We start from the raw sequence: 26,135 nt of genomic DNA, 5'->3' as shown, positions 1-26,135 counted from the left end.
AGAAACTCTGAAGTGAGTCATTTTTTTAAGGGAAGATACTTTCTTAGTATTAATAATACATTTCCTTCATACACCTAACCATTTCTCTAAAGTTTAGATTTTACTTGTTTTCTCTCATCATAGAACCTGCAGTACACACTGGCCTACTGTGGTTCAAAGGTCCGAATGGATTTAGGTTAGGAACATTTTATGGGGAACTATGCCTCACTTTTTTGCCCTAACCTAAGGGTAGCTTTATAGGTGGGTAACAGGGCATTAAAATGGAACATTGGAGATTCGTGACCGAGGGAGTAAACCACTGAAAACTACTCCCATAACAAAACATGGCTTGCAATTTGTATGGTTCTAGGGTATAAACTGAGAAAGACTTATTGGATTCTTACTGCTTGAGAAGCAGGGACCTGTTCTAGGGCATCTCGATGTCTCCAACAGCTAGTGTGGTACCTGACACTAAGAAGAGAGGTTTCAATGAATGTTGACTTGAATATAACTTCTAAAAAATTGTGTAAGATTTTGGGCCAGTAGGCAGATCAGGTTAGACGAGACAAAGAATCAATCTTACAAGTAAAAGAAACAAGTGTCACCTAGTCGACTGCCTTTCCCATTCTTAAGTGGGGACTTTCTCCCTTTCGTAGCATGGATTTAATGTTTGATTGACAGCTTCAGCAAAGATGCTCATGCCACCTGTTCTCTTCTAGAAATGCGGTATTCATTGGGTTTTCCCCAAGTGGAAGTAGGCGTAAATGTGTCCTTCAATAGGGCTGAGCAGTTTCTGGGAGCTGAGTGTGTTCCTTGGTATCTCTGGGGAGCAGGTCAATGTGAAGCTCCAGGTACCTTGCTGGCTGGCTTCCTCACAGGGCATCAGCTAAAACAGTACTGATTCCAGAGGGAGCACGGACATGCCCAGCGTTCAGGTTCCAGTTCGTGGCTGTCCTGAATGTGTCTGTGCGGGCATTGTTAGAATATTATGGTGGGCTCATTTGCTGACCAGCTCCTTAAATTGGTGGGCTCAGTGGTAGAAATATAAGGTGTGCAGTAATGTCTTCTTCTGGGAAACTTAAAGCGTAGTCAGGAATTTAAGAAGGCTTGAGTGTGATCTCACCTCCAGCCTAGGGGTGGAAGGAAATGAGGTCGTGAAGTTTTGTGCTCTAGGGCTCTAGGTTTTCTCTTGAGAATGAGCATTTGGTCTTCCTTTTGGGCTTTGAAAATGATAAGTAAGAAACCAAGAATAATGGAACGTGGAGTGAGTAAGGGTGAAGGATAGTTTAGCTGATCCTACCATAGTCTGGAGAAAGCCTGACTGATTTTTCTCTTCCTTGTGAGGAAATCAGAATCAAAGATCCTGGTGGATGGGGAGTTGGGGTGTGGGGTTTCCCTAACACTTCTAAAGGTCTGTGAAATGCTCCCTGTCTCCCTGTCTCTGTTTTGTTGTCATATACTTAATGCCAGTTTGTTTGAGGACCACAAAGTCTCTAGGATAGCTATTTTTTATCTAAATAATCGATAATGGTTAAATACCTTTTGTGTCCATAGAAATGTTTTTAGAGTTGGTTTTCCTTTTTTGTTTTCAAGCCTGTGCCTAAGATTTGCTTTTCTTTTAAGAATTAGATAAGGCTATTGCATAATGGAAATAATTCATATTGGAAACTGATCAGGAAAGAATGGTTAAGATGTCAGCTAAATGTCCTTCCTCCAAGGGGCTGAAGAGCTTGGCCCAGGCACCTCAGCGGTTGTGTTCAGCTTGGCAAACTGTTTTTCATATGTGAGAGGGTGCGAGGGAAGTGGTGCAAGAAACCAGCCAAACGCAGTTCCCGCAGACCTGAGCATCAACACTTTTGACTTCCCTTTCGTCATGGTGGGTTTTGATGGTGACTCAGCCATCTGTGGCTTTGGTTTAAGAAGCTTCTAGCTGGTTATTGGTCTGAAGGGCTTGCGTCTCTTATCTTTCTTGGTCCACAGCCATAAATGTCAATATCAGTTTAGTGAAGGGGTATGTGTTTGTGTGTGTCCCCCCCACCCCCCGCTCCAACTTAATCCAAGTTGGGATGTGCATGTTCTGATTGATTTCTTCCCATCACTTTTTCTGATGCCATAGATAAATGGGAAGGAGCTTCTGGAACTTAGATTGCGTTGCTTCAGAAATCCTCTTCCTTCCTGCCGTGGCTAATTATCTCTCTGCTTCTCAGTTGCAGATCTGATCTCTTCTGAACACCTCACCGTGACTCCATCCCTGAGACTCTGAACCCAGCAGCCAGACAACTTTGTCCTTGGAATTTTGGGTGTCCTCTCTTCTTCCCTTTCCTTTCCCCCTTTTCCCTTCCCCCTCCTGAGAACTCCTGAAGACTGTAGGATTATCATGGAGTCCAGGGACATCTTAAGCAGCTCCCGGCAAAGGGGGAGCGAGTCGGAATTCCTGCCGGTCTCCTCAGCCAAGCCCCCAGCTGCTCCAAGCTGTGCAGGGGAACCTTTGCTCTCTGCTCCAGGAACTGGAAAGGGAATGCCAGTGGGTGGAGGATGCATGGAGCCGGAGGAGGAGGATGAACTGGGCTCAGGGCGTGATGTGGATTCCACCTCCAATGCAGACAGCGAGAAATGGGTAGCAGGAGACGGCCTGGAAGAACAGGAGTTTTCCATCAAGGAAGCAAACTTCACGGAGGGGAGTCTGAAGCTGAAGATTCAGACCACAAAACGGGCTAAGAAACCCCCCAAGAATTTGGAGAACTATATATGCCCACCTGAAATCAAGATAACCATCAAGCAGTCTGGGGACCAGAAAGTGTCCCGTGCTGGGAAAAATAGCAAAGCCACGAAGGAAGAGGAAAGAAGCTACTCCAAAAAGAAGGTAAGGAGCCCTGTTTTGTAGGTTTTTTTTTTGTTTGTTTGTTTTTGCCATTTTTTATCCTCAACTTCTAAGGGTCTATTTTCTCATTACTTATTTATACTTAACATCACTGATAAATTCTGAAACTTTAAGTGAAAAGACAACGAAACCAATTTTATCATAAGCTCATTGATATAAAGAAGAATTTATTTCCTGTGGCATCTCATCAACATTATAAGGGGACGATGTTGAACTTATTGACATTATTTGAGGACCTGCTATATTTCTGAATTACTGATTTCCTTGATGGTGTACTTAGGGCCTCTGATATCTTGGTATAGTGTCCAATTTAGTATTAGATCTTCTACCTAACTGACCAACAGTAGCTACTAGAATTATAATTCTGGAGCGTTCCTATTTATTGTGTAGCAGTCGATTGGCTGGGTCAGATCTGGCTAAGCTGTGACAACATTTTTGAGGTTTTACTTTTGCTTTGATCTGTGTTTCAGTTCTCATAGTTGAGCGTGGGATGTTGAAAAATTTTGGTCAATCAGAACAGTCAAGAAATTGGTATAATCTTTTGGTTTCAGTCCCTATTGTACATTTTTCTGACATCGGTGAGTTTCTCACTTGACTTAGGAAACCCAGTCTTTGTAGTAAGTGAGCCTCTTAAAGGGCTGAGAGATCATTATTCTGAAAGCCAGTGGTAAGCATTAGAACTGGAACTGGAGAAAGAAAAGGGACAGGCCACTAGCCTGAATCTCTGTCCACACATCATAGACTTTTAAGATTGGGTGTTCAGTGAACTTGGTTGGTTGTCATTTTCCTCCTTAACAAACATGGGTCTAGAAAAAAGCTCTCTAGATGACTGGGGATGTAATTTGGTTAAGAAAGAATAGGTCCAGGTTTCATTGTATTTATTTTGTATCACAGTGTTACAGTGACCTCTCCTCCTGGGAGGGGTTTGGTACTCCTCTGTGAGAGCAGAGGAGTGAGTGCCACAGTCTAGAATGTTTCTGTTTCTCGTAATCCTTGGGACTTGTGCGTAGCTATGAACAGAGCCCACTTGTTGACTGAGTTCTTGGATTCTAGGTTGTAGGGGTTAATCGGAGTCTTTGTAACACTTTCCCCCATATCTTATCATTTATCTGGGCTTTAGCCATGATGGATTAACTAAAGGGCACCTGTAAATGAACCTCTCTTCTTTACAGCCCATTGATAATCTGTAGTGTTCCTGTTGTCAGTGGTCTTTGAGCTTTGGAGTCATCGTTTTCAATGAAACTGCTAGAATCATTGTTCTTTCTATAGTGTAGGGCTTGTGTCCTTCCTCACGTTAGGGATTTTGGTCTGATGGGTTGAATTTCAAATCCAAAGACTTGGACTAGAAGAGACTTTCTAGGATGACCAATGCCTCCCAGTTGTCTCAGACTATCCTGATTTTAAAACTGAAAACCCTGAGTCCAGGAACCCCTTCAGTCCTGGGCAAGCCAGGACAATTAGTTGGTCACCTGACTTGACTATTCATAATGCAAAGGAATCGTTAGAAATTGGTTTCACACCAACATAGAAGCACTGCTTTCCCCTTCTCCCTCCCTATTAAAACTTTGCTATGCTTTCTGTGTCTCTGTCATAAAACTAAGGATTTTCTAGATGCATGCATGTGGAACTTTTCGAGAATCTGGCAAGCAAATTCAACAGCTCACGTCAAGCTCCATGTAAAAACTGAAGCTTTACATTGGAAGTGGGTCTCTTCAGCTTTGAAAATAAAGGAATATCTTTGTTTCTAGCCATTAAGATGGCCAGTTCTTTGTGTGTTGGTGGATTTTTGTGTGGGTGGGCGTCTTAAAAATTGCAGCAACTGTTTTCCTTCCATCCCCATCATTAGCAGGATCGGAGAAGCCAAGGACAATTTTGGGTGTGCAAACCCAAATTCACTATTCTATAAAGATATCCTTTAAATAGGTATTATTTCCCCTAAAACCATACAATTGTTCCCACATAGAGTCTTCTGCCTATTGGAATACCCTAGAATAAAACTCTGGAATTAGTGATATGGGGATGATTTCAAAGCTGAAATGTGCGATGGACCTCTATTCTCATATCTGAAATTCTCAGGCTGGTCATTCTCACCCAAAAAGCTGGATGCCCTTTGTGTGCTTTATTGCAAAGAGAGATAAAATCGCTTCCTTAAATATGCAACTTAATCAAATCAGTGTTTCTAAGCCTCAGCAATTAAGGCGGCAGAAAGGAAAGGAAAAGGCTGAAATTCTGTGCATTACAGCTGATACTATAATGGGAATATCTACAAAAAAACCTAAATTGTTAGGAGCTTTCTTCATGTTGTACCTCTCCATCTTTCTTATGTTTATTTACGCCTAGAGCTGTTATTTCCCAGAAATGAATGAACTTATCAGTACTGAGTCATAATGACTTGGTAGACATTAGGCGCTTTCTCTGATCTCTGTTAGATTAGCATGTTAACTTTGGTACGCTTCAAGTTCCTGTTGTTTTGCAAACAGGGAGTAAATAAAAGCTGAGTCTGAGGTGGAGAGGTGGAAACCTTGCTTGCCATTTGTATAGAAAAGTTAAGTGTCATGAACTTGCAGAATTTACTTACCTGTACGAATGGGAAGTACGTGATCAGTTATTTGGGGTAGGAGAAAGGATTAGAATGGTATTTTCTAAGTGACAAGTCAATGTCTAACTAAAATCCAGGCTTCTGAGTCTTTTTTTTTATGAGGCAAGCTACTCATTGAAGAAGTATGCCTGGAAAGGGCCCTGGCACTGAAGTCCTCTGCTGGGAGCTAGGAAGGAGGCCCTGTGGAACTGGTCCTTGAGCTGGTGGACATGCCTACTTGGGAGTCCCCTGAACATATGTGCTGACTTAGAGCAGGGTCGGCAGATTATAGTCCGTGGGCCAAATCGAGCCCCCAGCCTGTTTGTGTCTAGCCCACAGGCAAAGAATGGTTGGGAAAAAAATCAAAAGGAGAATAATATTTTGTAACATGTAAAAATTAGGTGAAATTTAAATTTCGGTGTCCATAACTACAGTTTTATTTTTTCTTGGAAAAGAGCCACATCCATTTATTCACATTTTGTCTGTGATTGCTTTTGCACCGTAACAGTGGAGTCAAATGGTTGTGACAGAGACTGTGGAGCCTACACAGCTTACATTATTTACTGTCTGGCCCTTACCAGACCAAACAACAACAACAACAAAATAAGCGTTTGTTGACCCTTGACTTGGGGAAAGGACATGGAGTTTCAGGATATTTTGTTTCATTGTTAATGTTTCAACCTCCAGATTTTTCCCTTTTTTTTTTTTTTTTTTGCAGACCAATTAATTTTCTTCAAGTCATTGTTTGACAGCCTTAGGCAAAGACAGCGTATATTGGATCCCAAATGATTTTCTTTTTCATTGGTTTTTGTAAAAAGAATGCACTGTAGGATAATGATAGCATTCCTTACGTATCACAGCGATGTCTCTGCTAGGTTAACTCTATTTCTATGTGCTCTACTGCCTTGGGGTGAAGAGATATATGTGTGGCATCCCCAAGAGCTTTATTCCAAATTTCAAATCTAGGACTAATCCTCCAATCAGAAGAGGCACTCCACGGTCCCTCGAGTGGTAAGATGTTAGGAGGGACCTCACTGGCTCAAGGGTGCATGGATTCCTTTATCCAGGGTACTGCCACTTTCCTTCCATATGAAATTAGGAGATGCTAGTTGGAAGAGGGTTTATGATGAATGGACCTCCATGAGGTGTAAGAGCAGCATTTGGTAAGAGACAGAGACTGGGAAGAGGGCTGAGAACTATTTCAGGGCCTCAGAACTGCCCTTTGGATGCCATGCCGCTTGCTCTTTATCATGACACCGATATTGTTGCATGTTAGGGTGACTCAGGTAAGTGATGTAATAACTTAAGCTTCTTCTTGTTCCCTTCCAGACAGAGAAGATGAAAGTGAGTCTCTAAAAGCAAGTGCTTGTATAACACGTGAGCATGAAATGTTCCAACAGTGACAGGTTTTTAAGAGGCTCTTAGCTGAGCAGCGCTTAGCAGCTCTCCTCGTTTCTGAGGACTTTCCATGGAGTCAGGGACACCTATCCAGGCTCAACATCATGAGAAGGGAGAGGAGTCCCAGATGAGCCCCGTACAGTGACCAAGGGTAGGAGATGTGGTGTGATAATCTTCACCACTTGGTTTTGTGACTTTGGACCTGAGTAGGACCTTGCTGAAGCCCCTCTTTCCTCCTCTGCCAAACAGATGATAATTTCCGCATGATATAACTCAATGGGAGATTTTAGGCAAAATAGGTAATTTACAGAGCACACACCACCCTAGTTTGGTTTGTTGAACTATGTCGCAGAGTCTGTACTAGCTGTTTCACATGGATTCACCTTCTCTATTTGTCCTTAGAGCAGTCCTGTCAAGACAGGTATTATTTATTTACAGACGAGGAAATTGAGAGTCAGTTGCTTCCAAAAAGCAAGAGCAGGAACAGAAACAGACAGGGTTGGCCTCTGAAGCCCTTTCTCTTAGAGTCCAAAGCTAATGCTATGTTCCCATCCCTGAGTGACCAGAGAGATGCTAAAGAACGAAAGGACTAAAAGACACTAAAGACTCAGATAGGGATCTAGGACAAGTGCATTTCTTTCCCACTTTCCCACTTTAGTTAGGTGACAGGATCATAATCTGGCGTTTCATCCTTACTTCCAAGTGACTGGGATATTTGATCAAAAATTCAAAGTCTCGTGATTTAAAATCGCATGTTTTTCCTTTATTGTACTTAAAAATTTTTATTTGCTTTTGACCAAAATACAACTCTGTTTCATTACTTTGGACTTAATCTTCCCCTTTCCTCAGCTTCATCAGAGAAGCTATTCATCGTGTCTACCGTGGTCGCAGGAACACGCTCAGGGTTCACTCTTAGCAACCTGACCTAGACCATCATCATCCGTCTATGGCAAGACTCTCGCATTGTGTTCTGAGCACTCAGAGCCCTCTCTTAGGAAGTCTAATGGGTCATGTATTCACATACTCATTCTTTAAATAGCATCTTCTTTGTGCCAAACACACAAAATATGAATAGGGGAAAAGAAAAGGCTTTTTAGGTGATGGAGATGGGGAGCTAGGTTGCAGAGAGTGATGAATATCAAATAAATAAATGGGTTTGCCTTTAATTCTGTAGGTATAGGCGTGCTCAGCAGGCCTTGAACCGGGGAAAGGAGATGCCCAGGGAACATAATGAAAGTGATGCAGGGCAGAGAGAGTTAAAGGGGGAGAGATGAAAGGCGAGCCTTTGGCTACCACAGTGGTCATGGGGAGGACTGCACGAGGTTCTCCATTTTTCCTGTAGGGTGCTGAGAGGCACCCCATTCTGACTTGAGCCCCTGGGATTGCAGCAGTTTGCTATATCAGCTAGGTGAGGAGGGGGGACATGGGAGGAGGTGTTGGGCAGGGGATGTAAGGTAGCTCAGATGGCCTGACATGTGGCTGCTGCGCCCATCATCTCCTCCTCCACTCTGGTCGCTGGCCCTGGGCACCCAGCGGTGAGCTTTCTACCCTCCATGTTATTCAGGTGTCCTTCTGTCACCTCACTTGGCCCAGTACCTTCTCTGGTCACTTCCAGGTAGCTTGCCCTCTTTTTTTCTTGGGCTGCACATGTGGTGTTTTGAACTGCTGGGAGTATGAGCTTTTTCGTGCACAGCACCCTGAACCTGACTAGGAGAGCAAGGTCTCACTAGCATTTCTTCACAAGAAACTGAATTTCCCCTCTTGTTTAGTTTTCATTTTCTCGCTACAGATTTATTTATCTTAATTTTAATTTTAGCAACCCATTCCTATTTATTCATCCTAGTGCTTGGAAATTTTGTTTTTTGATTGGTTTCTCTCTAGTTATTTTAGAGCTAAAGCTGCATGGCTGGGGGTGAGGGGGTGGTGGGGTGTTGGAGGTGAATAAGCTTTTCCACAAAGTATTTGTCTCCATGGGGTAACAGGTAACATTTGACATCTAGAGCTGAAGGTGTGGGGGACAGAACAGCAAACCTGGAGATGAGAGCCCTTTGCATTAGCTCTGCCCCTGTTATTAATGATTCTGCCCCTTCATCTCCCTGAGTCTCAGTTTCTGCCTATTTAAAAAAAAAAAATAGTTTTTGACCTCTGAAGCCTTATTTCTGTTCTGAAAACTGAAAACTTTAAGAGCCATTCTGTAGAGAGGGCAAGTCTTTCTCTTTAAGAAAACTAGTTACTATAAACATTTTTGACTTCTTTTTGGATGCACTGTTCCATCGTCAGATTGTTTCCTTTTACCCCAATGTCAAAAGCTTGCAGTCATGGGAGCAAGTGTCAGAGTTGAGCTTAAAAAGGGGGGTCCGAAGGATGGGTGAAAAAGTTGAAGGGATTAAGAAGTACAAATTGCCAGTTACAAAAATAATCATGAGGATGTAAAGTACAGCATAGAGAATATAGTCAATAATATTATAATAAGTATGTATGGTGTCAGATGGGTATTAGATTTATCCAGGTGATCACTTCATGTTATATGAATGTCTCATCACTATGTTGTACACCTGAAAAATAGAATGTAATTAACAGTAATTGAAAAATAATTTTAAAAAATCAGTGCGATTTACCCAACTTGCATTCCATGAGGATTTCATGAGGATATTCTGGGAATGTTTGGTTCCCCTCTCCCTTCTTGCATGTTCCCCCCCGCCCCCCCCCCCCCCCATGGTTGGGATTCTCTTGGAGTTTAAAATGATAGAGCTAGCTTTTTTTTCCTCTTGGTTTGGATATTCCCTTGGTAGTCAGTTTCAGTTTGTACTTCCCCAAGAAATATCCTTTGGTGAACTCCATGTCATTGACGATCAATTTAGTAGAATAAGCAAGCAGGAAAACTGTTTTCGGTTCGGATGGAGAGTCGTCCATTCTTTGAAGTGTTGAGATTCCAGATTCTGTTAGAAAGAGACTTTGCCCTGAGAGTGGATTTGAGCTCAGCTCTCTTGATTCCAGGATGGGGCTCTCTCTGCCTTTGGAAGAGGAGAACCTGCACTAGATCCTGGGCTCCCTATAACTTTAAACAAGGTACTTAACCTCTTGAAACTGTTTCCTGCTTGTATGAAAATCAGGTCATAGCACCACCTCCTTGTTTGTGGGGATGAAAGTGCCCGTGGGCACTGAGCACAGCACCTCGCTCTGGTAGGCGTGACTCTTATTCTTACCCTGCTTCCATCTCTTCCGGGCCACCTGCGGGATCTTCCTCAGTACAAGCACAGCTTGGCACTTGGTGACTGGCAGTGGTGCTGGGTGCCTGGGAGGCCTGGGCTGTCTCAGAAGCCATGTGTTCCTTTAGGCCAATCCTGCTTACCACTGCTTGTGGCTGTGTTGAATTGTGTTACTTAGGTGGCAAAGCCAGTGTCTTATTTCTGATACCGGCATGAACATCTACGACAGAGCATGTCATTCATGCTTTTGGGGGGTAGGGATTGCTATGGGGATTTATTTACAGATGGTTCAAAGATGCTTTATCTCTGTGGTCACTTATCTGCCAAACCAGGATGGCTGATGAGCTCTAAGTATGACTCAAAATGAAAGTTTAAAAGCAGCGTCATGAGAACTAGCAAGTGGCATTCAGCGGGCCCTGCCCTCCCCCCACCCTCCATGCTTCCAGTATTGGCAGTCACCCTTTTTCCATCATTACCATGCTACTACGTCTTTGAAAAGTTCTCTCATAGCTGCATTTCCACTTGACTTGCCCTTACATTTCCTTTATGATTTTAATAAAAGGCAAGAGAAACAATCCCTTTTTGCCCTTTTGTACCCTGCCCTTTGATTCTTCTGATTCCTGTACCTTTGAGTTAAAAATGTCCCGCCTTCAAATCGCTACAATGCAGGCTGTCCCAGGACGTCCCCCACCTGCCTTGCTTGTTCGTGAGACCTGAGTGGCTTTGGTCCGGAAGTCATTGGGCCTGCATAAGAAGAGCACAGAGATGAGACAGGGAGGTTCTTAGAGCCTTGGCCCCAGGCCTCGGCCAGACTGCATAACATACAGGAAACAACATGAGGCATTGAAGATTTGTGTTGTCCGGGGGTTGTTTATTCATAACACGCTAAAAATACATGTTATAATTGGCACATGCCAAACTGGTTTGGAGAAAGGGTTTCAACGTGGATGGTCCTCACAGTGAAACTAGATTTGGAAGGTGCTGTTCAGGCCCTCGGTACCCCCACGAATGAGGAGGGCAGAAATTCAGTGGAGCCAGCACCCCAGGAGGTGTGCTAACAGACACAGCATGCGAACTCCCACCTGCACTCCCAGACGTTCCCAGTGTGCACAGGAGTCTGAAATATGTGCTGGGTGGTGAGGCAGCGAGCCCTCTGTGCAAGCTGAGGCCGCCGTCTGAACACGTCAGAACATAGACCACCAGAGTCCTGCATGGCGGCAGGTTTGGACTCCATTACTTCTAGGGCTCCGTCGGACTTTCCATTCTATTCACGTGCACCTGGCCCTATGAAGGCAAAGGCCTCTCTATATACCTTGTGTGTGTGTTTCTCTCTGAAGTCCCAAGTTGTTTTATTTTTTTTTATTTTTTTACTGCCTGTTCCTCTTTCCCCAGGCCAACTTCCCTCACCTCCCCACCAGCCTGTGACCTCACCAGGGGAAACAATGGAGGCCTTTATTTACTCTGAAAAGTCCAGGCAGTTCCCATCTTGGTGCCTGGCCCGTGAGGCTATTTGATAATCATCATTAGTATCAAATGTAGGTTGCTTCAGTGTGTTTTCTAGACCTTGTTTATTGTGTTTTTCCCCAGATCCTCTTCTTTGCCTCTTACATGTTTCTAGCCAGTTTCACAGTACGGGGAATTAGAGGTGGGGGAGGGGGTGGAGAATTCTTGGAGGAAAACAGATAGCAGCTCTGTCCCTCAAGGTGGGCTACCATCCCTTGCCAATAAGAAATCATTACCTGCAAGTCTGAATTTGCTCAGGACTGTCGGTAGCCTTTTATGCTCGGCCAGTTAGTTCATTTGCTTAGTGCTGTGAACTAGAATGCTGCTCAGGAGTTGAGTAATTTTTTTAGGACAGACAGTACTCCTGGAGAACCAACCTAAAGGTGTTGCTTCTCATGATAAATAATGGGTGTAGCTACAGGGAATCTATTTGTAGGGTATGATGGAAGCTCCATGATTTCTCCGTCCTTGTCCTTTTTGGAGAGCAAGAGGTGACAACTGATTGATTGGATGTGCGTCTCTTCTTTCAACCATCAGGCTCCTAAACTTCCCAGTCTTCCTACTGGATTGTTGCCATTGAATAAATGACAGGTCAGTGTTACGCTGGGCTCGGGTTCTGTTGGGTCATGAAAGAAGCCAAAATTGGGAGAGTCAGAAAGGGTTGGATATCTAAGGGTTCAAGCCGACAGGACACAACCTGGAAGCAGGCAGGGGAATGGTGACCAAAGAAGCTGTGGGTCCACAGTTGGGTCACACTTCCATTCCAGAATCATGGACTTCGCTGAGAAGCAGGAGAGCCTGTGAAGATTTCCATTTCAGCATCCCTCCTAAACAAAGAAAAGACACCTTCCAAAATCCTTTATGGACAGTTATTTGGCTGCTGCTCAATAGCCCTCAGGGAGGGGACTCACCACTTCTTGAGGCGGCCCTGGTTGTGGTGCAGCTCTTTCTTCTGTTGCACTGAAAGCATCCTTTTAAAGCCTAAATATTTCTAGTTCCTGAAACCGTTCCTTGGATTCTATGGTTTGCTGGTGCCAAACCCACCTGGGTTCCTGTGCTCGGAGTACTAGTTTGTCAGTCTCTCCTAAAGGTGTAGGTGGTGAGAGCTCACAGAGCAAAGAGCAGTGCTGGAAGGTGATCTGACCCTGCCCAGCACCAGGGCATTGCGGCCTCCTCTGCTCTAAGCACAATGCCTTTATTGACACGACCCTGGGCTGTGGCAGCTCTCTGGCAGCTTCATCATTGTTGGTGTACACTGAACTTAAGGTCAAGGAAACTCTCCAACTTAATGTTGCCTTGTGCTACTTTCCTGGTCCAAATCATCACTTCCTACACACATTGGATTCTCTGGGCCAAAATACAAGTGTCTACCTTCTCTTTATTATCATCTCTGTGTGCACGCTTCTAGGCAGAGACCTGCATCCCATGTTAGCCAGATGGTCTGATTTGGGTCTATGGCCGACACAGAAGGCACAGTGGTAAGTCATCTTTGGATGTAGATGGTCATCTCACTCAGACTTCTCTTCTGTGCCTTGGTTTAGTGGGGCCTCTCTCGATGGCTGCTCACCATCTGTGAACCTGGTGTTCCATTTAAATATTGGCCTTCTTGGATCTAACAGAAGAGGTTGTTAAAAGGTTGGGGTCAGAGATAAAGTACATTCTTCTCAGTTATGGTGGAAGCTTTCTGAGGACAGGAGTTATATCTCTTAATGTAATAGCCACTTCTTTTATTTCCCCAGCTTGGATGTTCAACAAGTTCCTGTTAGCTCTGTGCCAGTGAAGATAGTTCTATGGAAAACTCTCTTCTCCATCAAAACAGCTTCTGCCTAGTGAGCCCTGTGTATTTCACATGGCTTCCTTAGAAACATCTGAAACCTTTCATCACGCTGCCATTTTTTGTGCGTACATGCAGACAGACCATAGCAGAGCTGATGCATCTAAATTCTACACGAATCTACAGAGTTGTGTGGTGTGTGTGGAGCACAAGTGCTGCGTGGGGCATAGAAAGATCTTACTAGGAAGAATTGATCTCAGGGCATTTAGGGGAAAACCCAGGGCAGTAAATAAACTGTCAAAATGAGTCCACATAGTGCAGAGTGTGGAAAATTGGTAGCAAGCCTCACATCTGCCCAGCACCTTTACAAAGCATTCATATCTGCCCAATTGTTGCCTCTTTCTGCCTCTTGTTTTTAGGATAGTTCAGTGAAGTAGCAGTTATTCCTCCCTGTTTTATAGACTGAGGAAGAGACTTTGACAGTTTTTAGATGGCTTGCCCTCAGGTTATAACTAGTGACCAGGGAAGAGGGGAAGGGAGACTCAAACTCTCATCAAACCCCGGGACCTCGGGTTTCCAGCAGGAAGGCTTCCTCCCGGAAGCCATCATTGAATGCACTCTAGCTGGTCTTTCTGGCACATAGTTGAGTCCTGTGCAGCTCACCTGATTGTACCTGCTGCGTGCCCCTGACCTAGGCTGTGGGTGCACCTGGGTGTTGTAACTTCTTCCAGGAGGCCCACAGGCATTCCCTGCTGGAGAGCACTCAGAAGATTGCAGTGGCAGTGAGGCATGGTAAGGGATGATGGCTGGCAGCTCAGCAGAGGGCTACGGGATAATAGGCTCACTGTGATTTAATTTAGATGCTGTTTACAGGGTATTCTGAAGCATCCCAGTTCAGACTGAAAATGTGGGATTCAGCGAAGGAACCTTGCAAAATAAGATTCCATGAGCACTGTCTGGCCTGAGACTTGAGGAAAGGGTAGTGACCCCCACCGGGGGTCCTGGGTCTGAGACCCCATTCTGCTTTTAACCAGTGAATCTCTGTTTGCTCATATTTAACAAGGGATTAATCCTATCTCTCTTCCTTCCACATTACTTTGAAGATAGTCTGAGCACATGGTTGGAAAGTGGTTCTGAAATGTTAAAAGTGCAGTGGAAATATAAGGTGCTCTTCTATAGAATTCCCCTATAGTAGATTCCTGATAAACTACAGTCTCTAATTAAACTTTTCCATTGCTTCCTCCAATATCCCCTCATTCCCTGGCCTCTCTCTTTGCCTGCTTTGAATAAAGCCCCCCAGACTTGGCTGGACGAACAGCAGCTGTGTGTTGGAAGTGGTCAGCAGCCTAGTCCAGATACCCGCCACATGGTGTCATTGCCCTTTGTGAAATTCTGGGGTGAGAGGTCAGCCCTCTGTGCCCATCTTTGTCACTTCTCAGTCAGCTGTATCCTGGTGGCAGTTGTGTTATCCTGACATCCTTTCCCTACCCCCTCCACCCCCACCCCTTCTCATGGAGCCCAGGAAAAAACCATCTGCTAAGTTGGCTTTCAGAAGATTTTTTTTTTTATTTTTTTTTTAAATACCAATTTCCCTTTGTTCCAAGACAACCTCCAATCAGAGCTGGGGTCTGCAGGGTTTGGCGAAAGGCTGGTATTGTGTTTCCTGCTCCCGGAGGAAAGGTTGTCCACTTGCTTTTCTTTCTGATTCGATTCCCTGCCATTCTGCAGGAGAGTCAGAGGTTGCAGCTGCCGCTGTCAGCTGTAAATGGGGGACCCCCTTGTTTAAGAACCTACATGTTAATCCTTTGGCAGGGGGAGAAAAAAACAAAACAAAACAAAAACAACACAGAGAAAACAATTACGACCATCACTAACAAAAGTCTTTCTTCCTGTTTTCATCTCATCTTATAAGTCAAACAAGATCCTACGGGTTGCTTAAGCTCAGGCCTTTATGTCCTGGGAGGTTTTTAGGAAGAGTCTTGGTGTCCAGCCTCTTATGTTTCTTGATTTCCTGCTGAAGAATATGAACTGCAAATCAGAAACATAGGAGAGTCATTCTTTTATGGAAAATTTGAATCACAGAGGAAGGCAACTAGCTGGGCAGACAGCTTTTCTGGGCAGAACAACGGCCATCATTTTGTAACTTAGAGTAGCTGAGAACTTTGCTGAGCACTTGACAACTATTGTCTCCAGAACCCCCCCACCCTCCCAACCACAATGGAGACGTTATTATCCCTATTTGATAAAATGCATAAAGTGAGGTGCAGAGACCTCCAGTTCTCATCTTGGGTCTCAGAATCAGGAAGCTGTGATCCCAGCGTGCCCACTCTCCGAGATCCGAGGCAGCTGGCTGGTAGCTGCTTACACACGGCCCAGGTGGGCTGCTCTTAGGGTCGGAGCCAGAGAGCCTCAACTTCAGAGCCTGCCTTCCAGAAGAACGTGGGTCAGGTGCTTTCTTGATGCTTCTAATCCTGTGTCTGTAAAACTGGAACCACGGTAGCCAGAGGCCAGGGAATCCAGAGAGAGAGTTGGTCAAATCTTGTGAAAGCCTTGTAAACTCAACAGTTTCTCTTTTGCTTCCTCTTGAGGATATAGAATTTTCCTAGATAACTTAAAATGTGTGTGTACTGTTTCCAATATTTTAAAATACATCGTAGGTTCCTATTAACGTGGGTTATGAAAAAATGTAGTGACTTCACTGAGCAGTCTACCCAGCTCTGCTCCTGAAACTACCTAATAGCGTCCTTGTTCAGCACCTGACTATATGAAATTAGGTAATTTTAACCAAGGGTCTCTCCTTTCATTCACTTTCTCATACAATCTGGGTGTGAAAAATAATCTTGCCTGAAACAATTAAAGAGAGTTAGGAGGTAGCATATAGATGCAGGGAAGTAGGTGAGGGAGGTTGTACGTTCAGAGACTGGTGGCAGTGGCTCCAGGGGCAGACAGTGCGCCTGGGGTCAAGAAGAATGGATTCTGGGTTCAGCACTTCCAGCTGACTCAGGCTCACCTTGGGTTAGCCAGAGACCCTCTGTAGAGCTTGCTTTCACCGAAGCTGCAGAACCCAGAGATAGAAGAGCAGGAGGAGCAGAAGGAAGTAGGAAAGGGGAAGTGTTGACTTCAGAACAGTGGCCTCTCCTGGACCTGACAAGGGTGCCCTAACAAAGAGAGAGTCACAGAGGTAAGCTGAGTGGACCTTGGGTGTCTCTGCTGATGCTAATTTTCCCACTTAAAGTGCTCCTTTTCTTCTACATCATTACTCTGGTACTCATTCAATTATGCATTCATCTAATCAGAGGTATTTTCTTCAATAACTGTGTATCGCACGCCAGGCGCTCTCATGGAGCTAAAACTGGGCATTGTTCCTTGGTGTGGTCGTCTGACTTGCAAGCTCTGTCAAAGTAGGAACTGAGACAGAAATGCTTCTCCCTAGCACCTCAACTAGGAAGAAGGGTGTCAGAATTCTCAAAAAAAAAAATTATTGTAGTTGACTAGTTGATTTGATTGAGTGATAAGGACAGCCCATGGCTAATTAACAAGAAAGACAAGACACACCTTGAAGGAGAACAAGATGAGATGTGAGTTGAAGTCGTCTATTCTGGTAGGCACATATAGCTTTGTGATACTGATGTATTTAACCGATGGGATGCCCTTGAGATTGCCATCATAGAAAGATGAAGAGAGAATAGCAAGGTTGGCTGGAAATCTGAAAAATCATGTCACACGGGTTTTGGCAGAAGGAGCAGAATCCAGGAAAAGTAGTGAAGATAGACGTGGAAAGGCCTCGTGTTTTGAGGCAAATCAGGTGCAAGGATGAAGACCATGTGTGAGCTGGCCACTCCAAGGGGAGGAAAGAAAGGACAGCATGTGAGAGAACAGGGGTGTCGGGGTATCGGGTCGGGAAATCACATGTGCTTATGGACTAAGTCAGCATTTTAAGGTCTGGGGAAAGAGCTGTCTTTGAAAGGCTCCATCAGTCCCGGTGACCTTTCCAGAGAAGGAATGGAGCAACTGGTGAAAACAGAGGGTACTCCTGGAGAAGCTTGGCCTATGGTCCTGGACACTCTCAAAAAGGCTGATTGCTTCAACCCAGGTACTGGCATCTTTCAACTGGCATGGAGGCCACTGCTGATACCACTTAGGGGCAGCTGTACAGGTGGCCTCAGAGATGGGCTGCCGCAGGCTGGGCCAGCTGTGCCCTCTCCCCCTCCAGGGAGGAGCAGGTGCTGGACTTCTGGATGCCTGGCTTTCCTTCTGGCTTCATTCCTAAATGACAGCTGACCTTTGCTCCCAGCTTAAGGCCTACAGCAGATTCCTCTCTGTCTGGGCCTGACTGCGGGAGCGGCAGTGGCTGCTTCTGCTCATTTCATTTAACACAGGGAGATAATTGCTGGTCCATGGAGCTTCTCTTTCTCAGAAGAGTACAGCCCAGCTGTGGGGGTTTAGCCGGCAGGCAGCGGAAGCAAAGAGCTGGAGGGGAGGATGGATATTTGAGGAGATGGTCCAAGTCAAATCTAGAGAGCATCAGAGAGGGACCTGCAGGCTCAGATGTCCTTCTGTCATCATGTTTCTCTGAGGAGTTCTGCCTAAGAAGGTGGTGCGGTTTAGAGTTAGAAGGTGGTGCTTGTTAGAGTTCAGTGTTATGTGCACAAACATATATGTGTGTGTGTGTACAACCTCTGGGGAGATAGATATTGTACATGATGAGATAGAGCCCTAGCTCAGGAAAGAAGAGGTGTAGTCTCTGCCCCTCACCATCTCTGTTTCCTCACCTGCCTCTTGTCCTTAGGGGTCCCATCTGGAAATGAAGGCAATGAAGCAGGAGATCCCAAAGTCTTAACCAGCTCCGATATTCTAGGAAATCTCCATATAAATACTGATTGACATATCTAGGTATTTACACATGTGTGAATAGGGAGACCCATTAATATAGAGACATGATTTTATCTTATCATCGATATAATCATGTGCATTTTTTTTTGATTAGCTGCCGATAAGTATAAAATAAATATTTGCTGGAGAAAAAAGTAGATATACTCAGCCACATGTAATATGAATAATGACTAGGACGAAAAAGAAGGAAAATCACATGAGTACCTGGGCAGGTGAAAGAATGCACAGCCATGCCCCTTGATTTATAAGAACTCAGTCTGGCCTCTGAAGAAACCTTCAGTTTCCAGTCTTGTCAGGGCAGGTAGGTCCCAGTATGATGCTGATGTTGTGCCAGATCAGATGGGGTACGTGCAGAGGCCAGGGAGAGAGGGAAGAAGAGGGAAGGCTTGAATGGGCCTTCAAGAAAATGTAGGATTTAGGCAGAAAGGAAAAGTGGTCAGGGACATGGCTTGAGCCATTGTTAAGGGGGCAGAGTGCCTACCGTGTACCTCAGACCCATTGGTTTACTTGGAAAGTCTGGAGTACGAGGAAGCCTTGGTGGGGCAGATTAGAGAGATCTGACTTTTTCCTGAGTGTGACAAGAAAGAAATGTAAACTCCTACTCCCACAGTGGGGGGAAGAGAATAGGGAGTGTGCAGAGAGCTGCTTTAGCGAATGATAATACAGCCAGCATTGGAGAGAAGAGAGCCCCGTGGACTTGAATAGAGGGGGGCTGCAGTACCCAGTGAGGACAATAAGTGCCCTTGGGTTTTGCTATCACCCTCAAGAGGCCGAGAGAGCTTTCGGGCAGGTGAAAAGGAGCGGCCTCTAGAATTTTGATTCCTGCGACTTAGAGAAACTCAGTCATTTTCTTAAGAATTCATTGATTCATTTTCTTAAGAATCCTAAGTGTCCTACTGACACTTATGAAAAGCGGACTGGAAAGTGCCTGGAGTGAAGAAGAGATTAAGGGGTACACAAATGTCCCAACTCCAGTCTTTTGCCGTGAAGGCTTTTTTTTTTTTTTTTTCGCTCGTAATGCCTGGCACAGGAATGCCAAAAGGAAGTTCATAAAACCCATCTTCTTTTTCCCATCATCAACCCAAGGTTTACTCCCTGTATTTCAGCGTTGTTGCCCATGATGTGGGGAGCTTGGATTTCATCTGGTATGTTCACTGTCTGTTTCCAGGCTCTTTGGTTTTCTACCCTGCTTTGCCATCCATTCCTCTACTGTTGAGGTCTCCAGCTCAGTACGGGACTCAATAAATCTCTTCTTTTCTACTTCTCTACGTAAGGCTTTCAGGGGAAATGGGAGGAAAGCCTGCATATATTTGCTTCCACCATCATCTCCTCTCAAGTGTTTTTTTAAACCCTTTTCAATGTAACCTGTCCATCCACAGTGTGGGGGAACAAGTTGCCCTCTTTCTGTGTTCGAAAGTAACAAAAAATGCATATGGCCATGATAGGGAACTTCCCCCACCCTGCGAAGGTGGGGAAGCAGAGCAGTGGTGTGAAAGAACGAATTAGTTATGGCAAATCTTGTTAGTGTCCATTGTAAGTAGAGAAGCTAAGCCATCTGTGGCCACTTGCAAAAGTGTTCCTTGTTTGTTCAGGCTCCCCACCGAAGCAAATCTTTGTGGCTTCTGATAATTTTCATGCTGTCACTTGTTTGCCAACTGGAGGGTGTCTGGACATGTGTATGTGAGAGGGCATCTGTGTGGACACGTATGTGTGCTGAAAAGAGCCCAGTGTTGGTATGCCATTGAAATAGATATCTGGGGGTGGGTTGCAGCTTAGACTGGGCTCTGGGCTTTGGAGGGGAGGGAGGGATCCTGGGAGATCTTGTTTATATTAGTTTGGGACATTCCTAGGCAACATCTCCAGTTGTCCTCTAATGCTTCTGTCCCTTACCCCTCCCCAGAGTCGCCTGCTGCCCTCTCCCATCTTTGCCTCAGCTTCTAAGTTGTATTGGTGGTGTGTGTTCTGCAAGAGGCAGAACCTGTTTAGAGCAGCTTGCATCCTAGTTATAAGCTAAGAGAGATACCTTAGGGTTGTGTGTGCCCCCAGCATGACTAAATTGTTCTGTGTCAAAGATACTGCCGTTTCACCTCCATTTGTTCTGCAAGTCTGCAGTGGGCCTGCTGCAGACAAGTGGTATTCTAGGTGCTACTGGGGGATCTAAAGGCTGCATGACCTCCACTCCCCATGTCTTCAGGGAGTTTCCAGGGAGTAGAAGGAATGCATGATGAGCAGCACATGCCTTGTGGGTGGGATGAACAAAGGCCTGGAGGTCTTGAATGGAAGGATTGCTCACTGTGGTCCAGTGGCCACTGAAGGCGTTGTGCTAAGGGCATGTGACAGACAGAAGACTGGGTAGGTTGTATGGCCAGGAGGGCTCTCATGTCAGGATGTCCAGGCTGGCCAAAGAAAATGGTAAATGCAAATCTATACAAAGTAAACAGCAAAATGCTCTTGCTTATCATCACAATAACCTATGGCCAGGGTCATATAATTCTGGGACAAAAGTTGGATAAGATTCTGGGACAAAAGTTGGAGTCCTGTGTTTATTTCTAACAGTGCCGATAATTTATTCTCTCCATAACATTGACAACTTACCTGGCCACACTGCACCTTAATTTTCCCTTTGACAAAAGGGCATTATGCTTTTTCCTTCTCCTTCTCTTCCTCTCACTTTCCTTTACAGTAGGCAAACTCTGGCTAAAAAGAAAGTTGGTGCTTTCAACTCTTTAGAAGACCTCTTTTTATACTTGAGGGTGGCATTCCCCCTAGCTTTCTGAACGGGTCAGATTGCTTTCCATTGCTTGATGGGTACACACAAAGAATATGAAAGCTGAAAAGGACCTTGAAGATCAGCAGAGCAATCTCCCCTTTACAGATGAAGAAACAGAGTCCAGATCAGTGATGGCTCATGATTTGTCCAAGATCGCATGGCCTATCAGTGACAGCCTGGAGAAAACCACCCTATCTAGTCATAATGCTGGGAGCTAAAAAAGAGACACGATGTTCAGTTGCTGCCAGTCATTGCCACTGCTTATTTGCTTGGCCCATCTTCTTACAGTTTGGCACTTCTCTCTTGAACCCACCTGAACCCACCATGGCTTGACCCAGAAGAATCAGATGAAAGAGGCTTTTATTTTTCAGCTGCCCTGTGCATGCAACATTCAGAGAAGAGGGGCTGGCAATGCGGGTGGGGAGGGGAGAAAACATTTGTCTTTCAATATTGGCCTTACATGAAAGCCTCACTGATGGGGAATTGTAGAACCCAGCTAACTAACGATCACAGCCAAGACAAAAGATGAAACTGACCCACTAGTTATGTGGTTACTTAAACATGATTTACCCTGCATAATGCTGGCTGGGACCTGGGGGTCTCATTTCTAACGAGCCAAGAGACAGCGCAATTAATTACAGGGGAAGGAGTGTTATCAGACAACAAACTAGTCATTGCAAAAGAAAAGGTCCTTAAATATTTCCCACCTTCTTCAAATACATGCAAAAACACACAGACACAGCACCACTCACATATTGGAGGACACAGGCAAGGATGGGGAAATGCTGAGTGCTTGTGGTGCCAATGTAGGATGTTGGGGATGGGGAGTGATTAGCTGGAACCAGAGAAGTTGCAGTGATTGGAAAGGGGAGGGGCAGGGCTTGGAAGAGAATTGTCATGTGATTTGGCTGAATGTCAAGTCAGCCAGGAGCTCTGGATCCTCACTGCCCTGGTGGACATGATTTCCATCTTGTGTGCAGATCTGACAGTCAGCCCTGAGCCTCTAATGTCAATGACATGCCCACTTCAGGAAGTTAGGATGTGGGGGCTAGAGAGCAGGCTAGAGCTGAGAAAAGGCTCTGAAGGCAGAGGTTGGGAGGCCACAGTTAGGCTGGTCAGAATTGGAGCTTGGTTACAGGAGGTGTCCCGTCCACAGTGATGTGTGCATTTTTCTAATCATCTTTTGACCCCGCAAGCAAATCCCAGCAGTATTATTTTAACTCTAACTGCTTTAGGGGTGTCTTCATATCTCCCTTTGCTTACCCATAGTTGCCTGAGAAGTTAGCTCGGAGCTGGAAGGTTGAAAAGATGAAGGCTGGAGGATTTGAAGAGGGCAGGGCCAAAGGTTAAAGGAGAAAGGTTAGCAGCAGGCAAAGGCCCAGGATTGAAATATTTGCTGAAGGCTGACAGGCAACAGAATAGAGGCAGACAAGTGGCAAATTCCTATTTTCTCTTCTAATTGAGAAAATATTTTGAGTGGTATTCAGTCAGACTGCATAATGAGTAGGAGTGGGGGCTGGAGATGGAGAGAGAGAGAGAATATGAATGCGAGATTATTAAATGTCCCCAGGAAGCCAGAGTGACTCCAGAGTTCGGGGTGTTGTGTAAATGTACCATCGTCCCTAGTCTCTTCCTTTGGGCAGCACAGCATTCATTTCCCTCGCTTATTCGGCACGTGGTCACTGAGGATCTGCGGGAGATGGAGGGGTCAGTAGCTGCCCACAGGAGTTAGCGTCAGATAAATGAAAAAGAGGCCAGTCCTTCCTCTCAGGGGTGGGCAGGTGTTTCCATACAGTGGGAGATCTTTGATTCAGAGCTGTTACTGTTGTTTTCTTTCACTACCTAAATCTTGTTATCCTCTGCGTCTCTTCACTGGTTAGTGAATAATTTTTATATCATGCTGTATCTGTGAGAGAATATAAATTGATTACAGCACTGGGGCGGCCTGTGCAGGGCATTTCTTCCTAGTGGGTTGCCCTGTGCTGCTCCAGGACCCATGTCACAGGCCGGGCGGGGGGGTCAGGGTGTGTGGAGAGGGAGAGTCTGGGTGTGGGGAAGTAGTTAGCAAGCAAAACTGTTGTTTCTTGACTCAACCAGAGTCAGCCGCTCCTCCTCTTTGCTGAGCCTGCCTGCTCTTGCTTGTGAGAAATGGCTGCAGTGTGCGAGAGTGCAAGTTCGTTTAGGTTTTCAGGCTGACGGTGGGCAGCACTGATGGCTCATTCACTAGGACCTTTACAGGAGCGGAGAGCTGGGAAGGCTGTGAAGGTCATTTTGCAGAGAGGAGCCCACATAAGTGAAGTGACACCCCCACGAGGCTCTGTGAGGTTGTGGCAGAGCTGGGACCCTGCTCCAATCCTTTGACTCCCCAACCAGTTGTGGGTACATTGCCACCCCTTCCAGGAAATGATGACTCAGATTATTTTCATCAACATCTCTCACCCCCACCCCTCCTCCATTTTCTTCCCACAGCCACCAGAGCCAAAAATAGAGCAAAACAGTTTCAAGTTTAGGCAATTTCCTTGCTTACTTAGAAATCTACAGTTAGTAAAGGGTGCTACGATGGTGATGGTGACCAAAGGCAGGGTGGGAGGCATGAGAACCTTCAAAGGGGATGGGTTTCTCCTGGTTCTCAGGTAGCCTGCAGAAAATCAAAACTGAGTACCTTCGTGGAACCCTGAGTAGGTCTCTGGAAGAGTTCTTCCATTCTGAAATTCTTTGGCTCTTAACCTCAGAAGGGAATTTCCCCCTGCCAATTCAGGGACCATTCCTAAAGCTTCATGAAATTCTTAGGTAAGTTTTCAATTTCAACAACTAACTCCTGTGAGTTGTTACAAATCATGTGTAAGTGACATTTCAGGCTTCTGAATTTTAGTGCCAATAATCCTCCATGCATATTATTTTCTTTTTTGAGGAAGGTAGAAATCTTTCTTTGTTTCAGGGCCTAAAATTGGAAATCATCAAAAAAGATTATGAATAATCTAGTAATAATTGCTGTCTCTTAAATTCCGTTTTTGGACATTGAGCTAAGCCCTTTACCTACACATTTATATGTAATTTGCCCCACAACTCTGAGAATCTTATCATTCCCATTTTTGCTGATGAGCAAACTGTGGCATTGGGAGGGTAGATAGCTTGCAAAATGGCATATAGTAAATGTATAATAAATAAAAGAGTTCTTATTGGAAGTCAAGTCAGTCTGATTTTAAAGTTCATGCTCTTAATCCCAAAGTGATATAAGTCCTCCCATTTGCAGGGTAGAGGTCATAAACTGTAATATCACTTTTAAATTCCACCGATTGTTTGATTCCAAATAGCCCGTACTTGAATTTTTATTAAATTTTTATTGATTACATTTTTAAGGTACACAAAGACTTCACGAAGGCCTTGTTTTCACAAATTCCTCAAGCTACACAACTGTGTGCTCCGTTACATAATTTGTTTTCAGAATAATACGTGGAGAAGAGCCCAAGATGAAAGGACCCAGCTAAATTGTTGTGTGTCAGCCATGTTCCCACTATGGTTTCTGCTTTCACATTCTGGGGTCAACTGGGGAGATAAATCCCTTTGCCATTGATCTTAGTGGGAAGGAGGGGAGGGCTGTGGAGACGATGGCTATCAAAGTGTCTTGGGAAGTCCAAAGCATTATCTAAGTGCAAGAATAGACTATGCTAGCAGCTTTATTATTTTTTTCCTTTTTTTTTTTTTTTTTGAAACAGTCTAAACATGCTTCCATCTCACTTTTCAGATCCTTCTCTCTGAGCCTTTGGGGACCATTTGTGTATGTTCTTTGGGTAATTGCAATGAAGCCTAAATGTTGGAATGTTTGGGGAGCTCCGTGCTTTTGCGCTCAGGAAGAACTATGTAACTTTGATGGAAGTATTTGAGCAGGATGTGTGTGTTTGCATATGTGTCTCCTGTGATACCCAAACAAAAACAGCCATTTAAGGTTTTGCTGTCAGTGTCCTTGTTCCCATCGTCCATTTTGGGGTGGGAAATGATAATAAATGGTATCTGTGGAGGTTCTTGTCTTCAGGGCCTTCTCATCCTTTCCTTTTCATGGGAAAGCATTTTTAGGATTTGTTGCTGCATGTCTTGTGTGGGTCACAAAGATGCATTCAGATGAGACTCTAAACTTGCTGTTCTAGAAACAGCTTGTGCACTGAATGCCGGCATCACCTCTCGGTCCAAGAGCATGGAAAGTAGGCAGACACTGTCTTTGTATGAGGACTGTTGGAGGCTGCTGACTGTATGACTTGAAGTATCAAGAATGTTCCCTCTGACAACAAGAACAAGAATCATTTAAGCAACCCCTACTATGTCTTCCCCAAGCTCTCAATATACCTTGAAGTGAAATCTATACCACCTTCATAAAATTAGGTTCTTGCAAGTGAAGGGGACCCATGCTGGTCTCCGCAACAGACACTTGGCAGACTCCTCTGTGCTTTATGAGTGGCCTTTCCCTTCTTGAATACTTTTGGGCTCAGGTGCTGTTTCCCTTATTGAGTCAAGGTATTCCTCTTTGTAACTTTACTTTTTAGTCTCATCTAACCCTAAAACCAAAAGCTCTACTAGAGAGTTGATAACGTTCCTTTTAAGACCCCAGACTGAAACCCAGATCAATTGTATCTCATAAAAAAAGAGATCTGATTTGAGGGGTGGTCCTTAGATATACCATTTGTGCATTCCCTTTTTTTGTTTGTTCTGCTGTCCCGTATTAGGTACTCGCTACAGAATTAATAAAGGCTATCTCATAAAGAAAAGCAAAGTCTTCTCTCCTTTAAGACTCATTACTTAGAAATATACTAATTCTGAGAGACTGAATAATGCACGTCTTGTCTATTGTGATCGCTTTAGCACAGCTTGTCTGCTTTATTCAAACTCCTGTGTTGTCCTGTCTGACTTATTCCACATAGCAGGGCAATCAGGAGATAAGGAGAAGGAGAAATCTTCTGTGTGTTTCATGTCTACGCAGTATGAGAAATTGTTGGTTTTCAGAACTGGCCACATCCCTGGATATCATCACATCTGTCTGCTAAATTTATTTGCAATCTATTAAAAATCACAGAAGGCATGCATGTTGGGGGAAAAGTCAGTGTTTCGCTTCAAATGAAAGTAATCAAATTTAAGGTGCATCTGGGTATCTGTTTATT

General features: G+C 44.7%; 1 protein-coding gene across 3 annotated transcripts in view; it reads left to right on the top strand.

The window, feature by feature from the left end:
• Positions 1 to 26,135, top strand: part of SETBP1 (SET binding protein 1) — a 352,849-nt gene that overhangs the window by 17,176 nt on the left and 309,538 nt on the right. For all 3 annotated transcript variants that reach the window (XM_081078692.1, XM_081078693.1, XM_081078694.1), the window contains exon 2: positions 2,187 to 2,842. In XM_081078692.1, coding sequence (XP_080934818.1) covers positions 2,357 to 2,842 — 486 coding nt within the window. In that variant the 5' untranslated portion in view covers positions 2,187 to 2,356. The remainder of the gene's footprint in view (positions 1 to 2,186; positions 2,843 to 26,135) is intronic.

Source organism: Rhinolophus hipposideros (genome assembly GCF_964194185.1).
Source record: "Rhinolophus hipposideros genome assembly, chromosome: 17".
Lineage (NCBI taxonomy): Eukaryota > Metazoa > Chordata > Mammalia > Chiroptera > Rhinolophidae > Rhinolophus > Rhinolophus hipposideros.
This window is presented reverse-complemented; position numbering and strand designations above follow the sequence as displayed.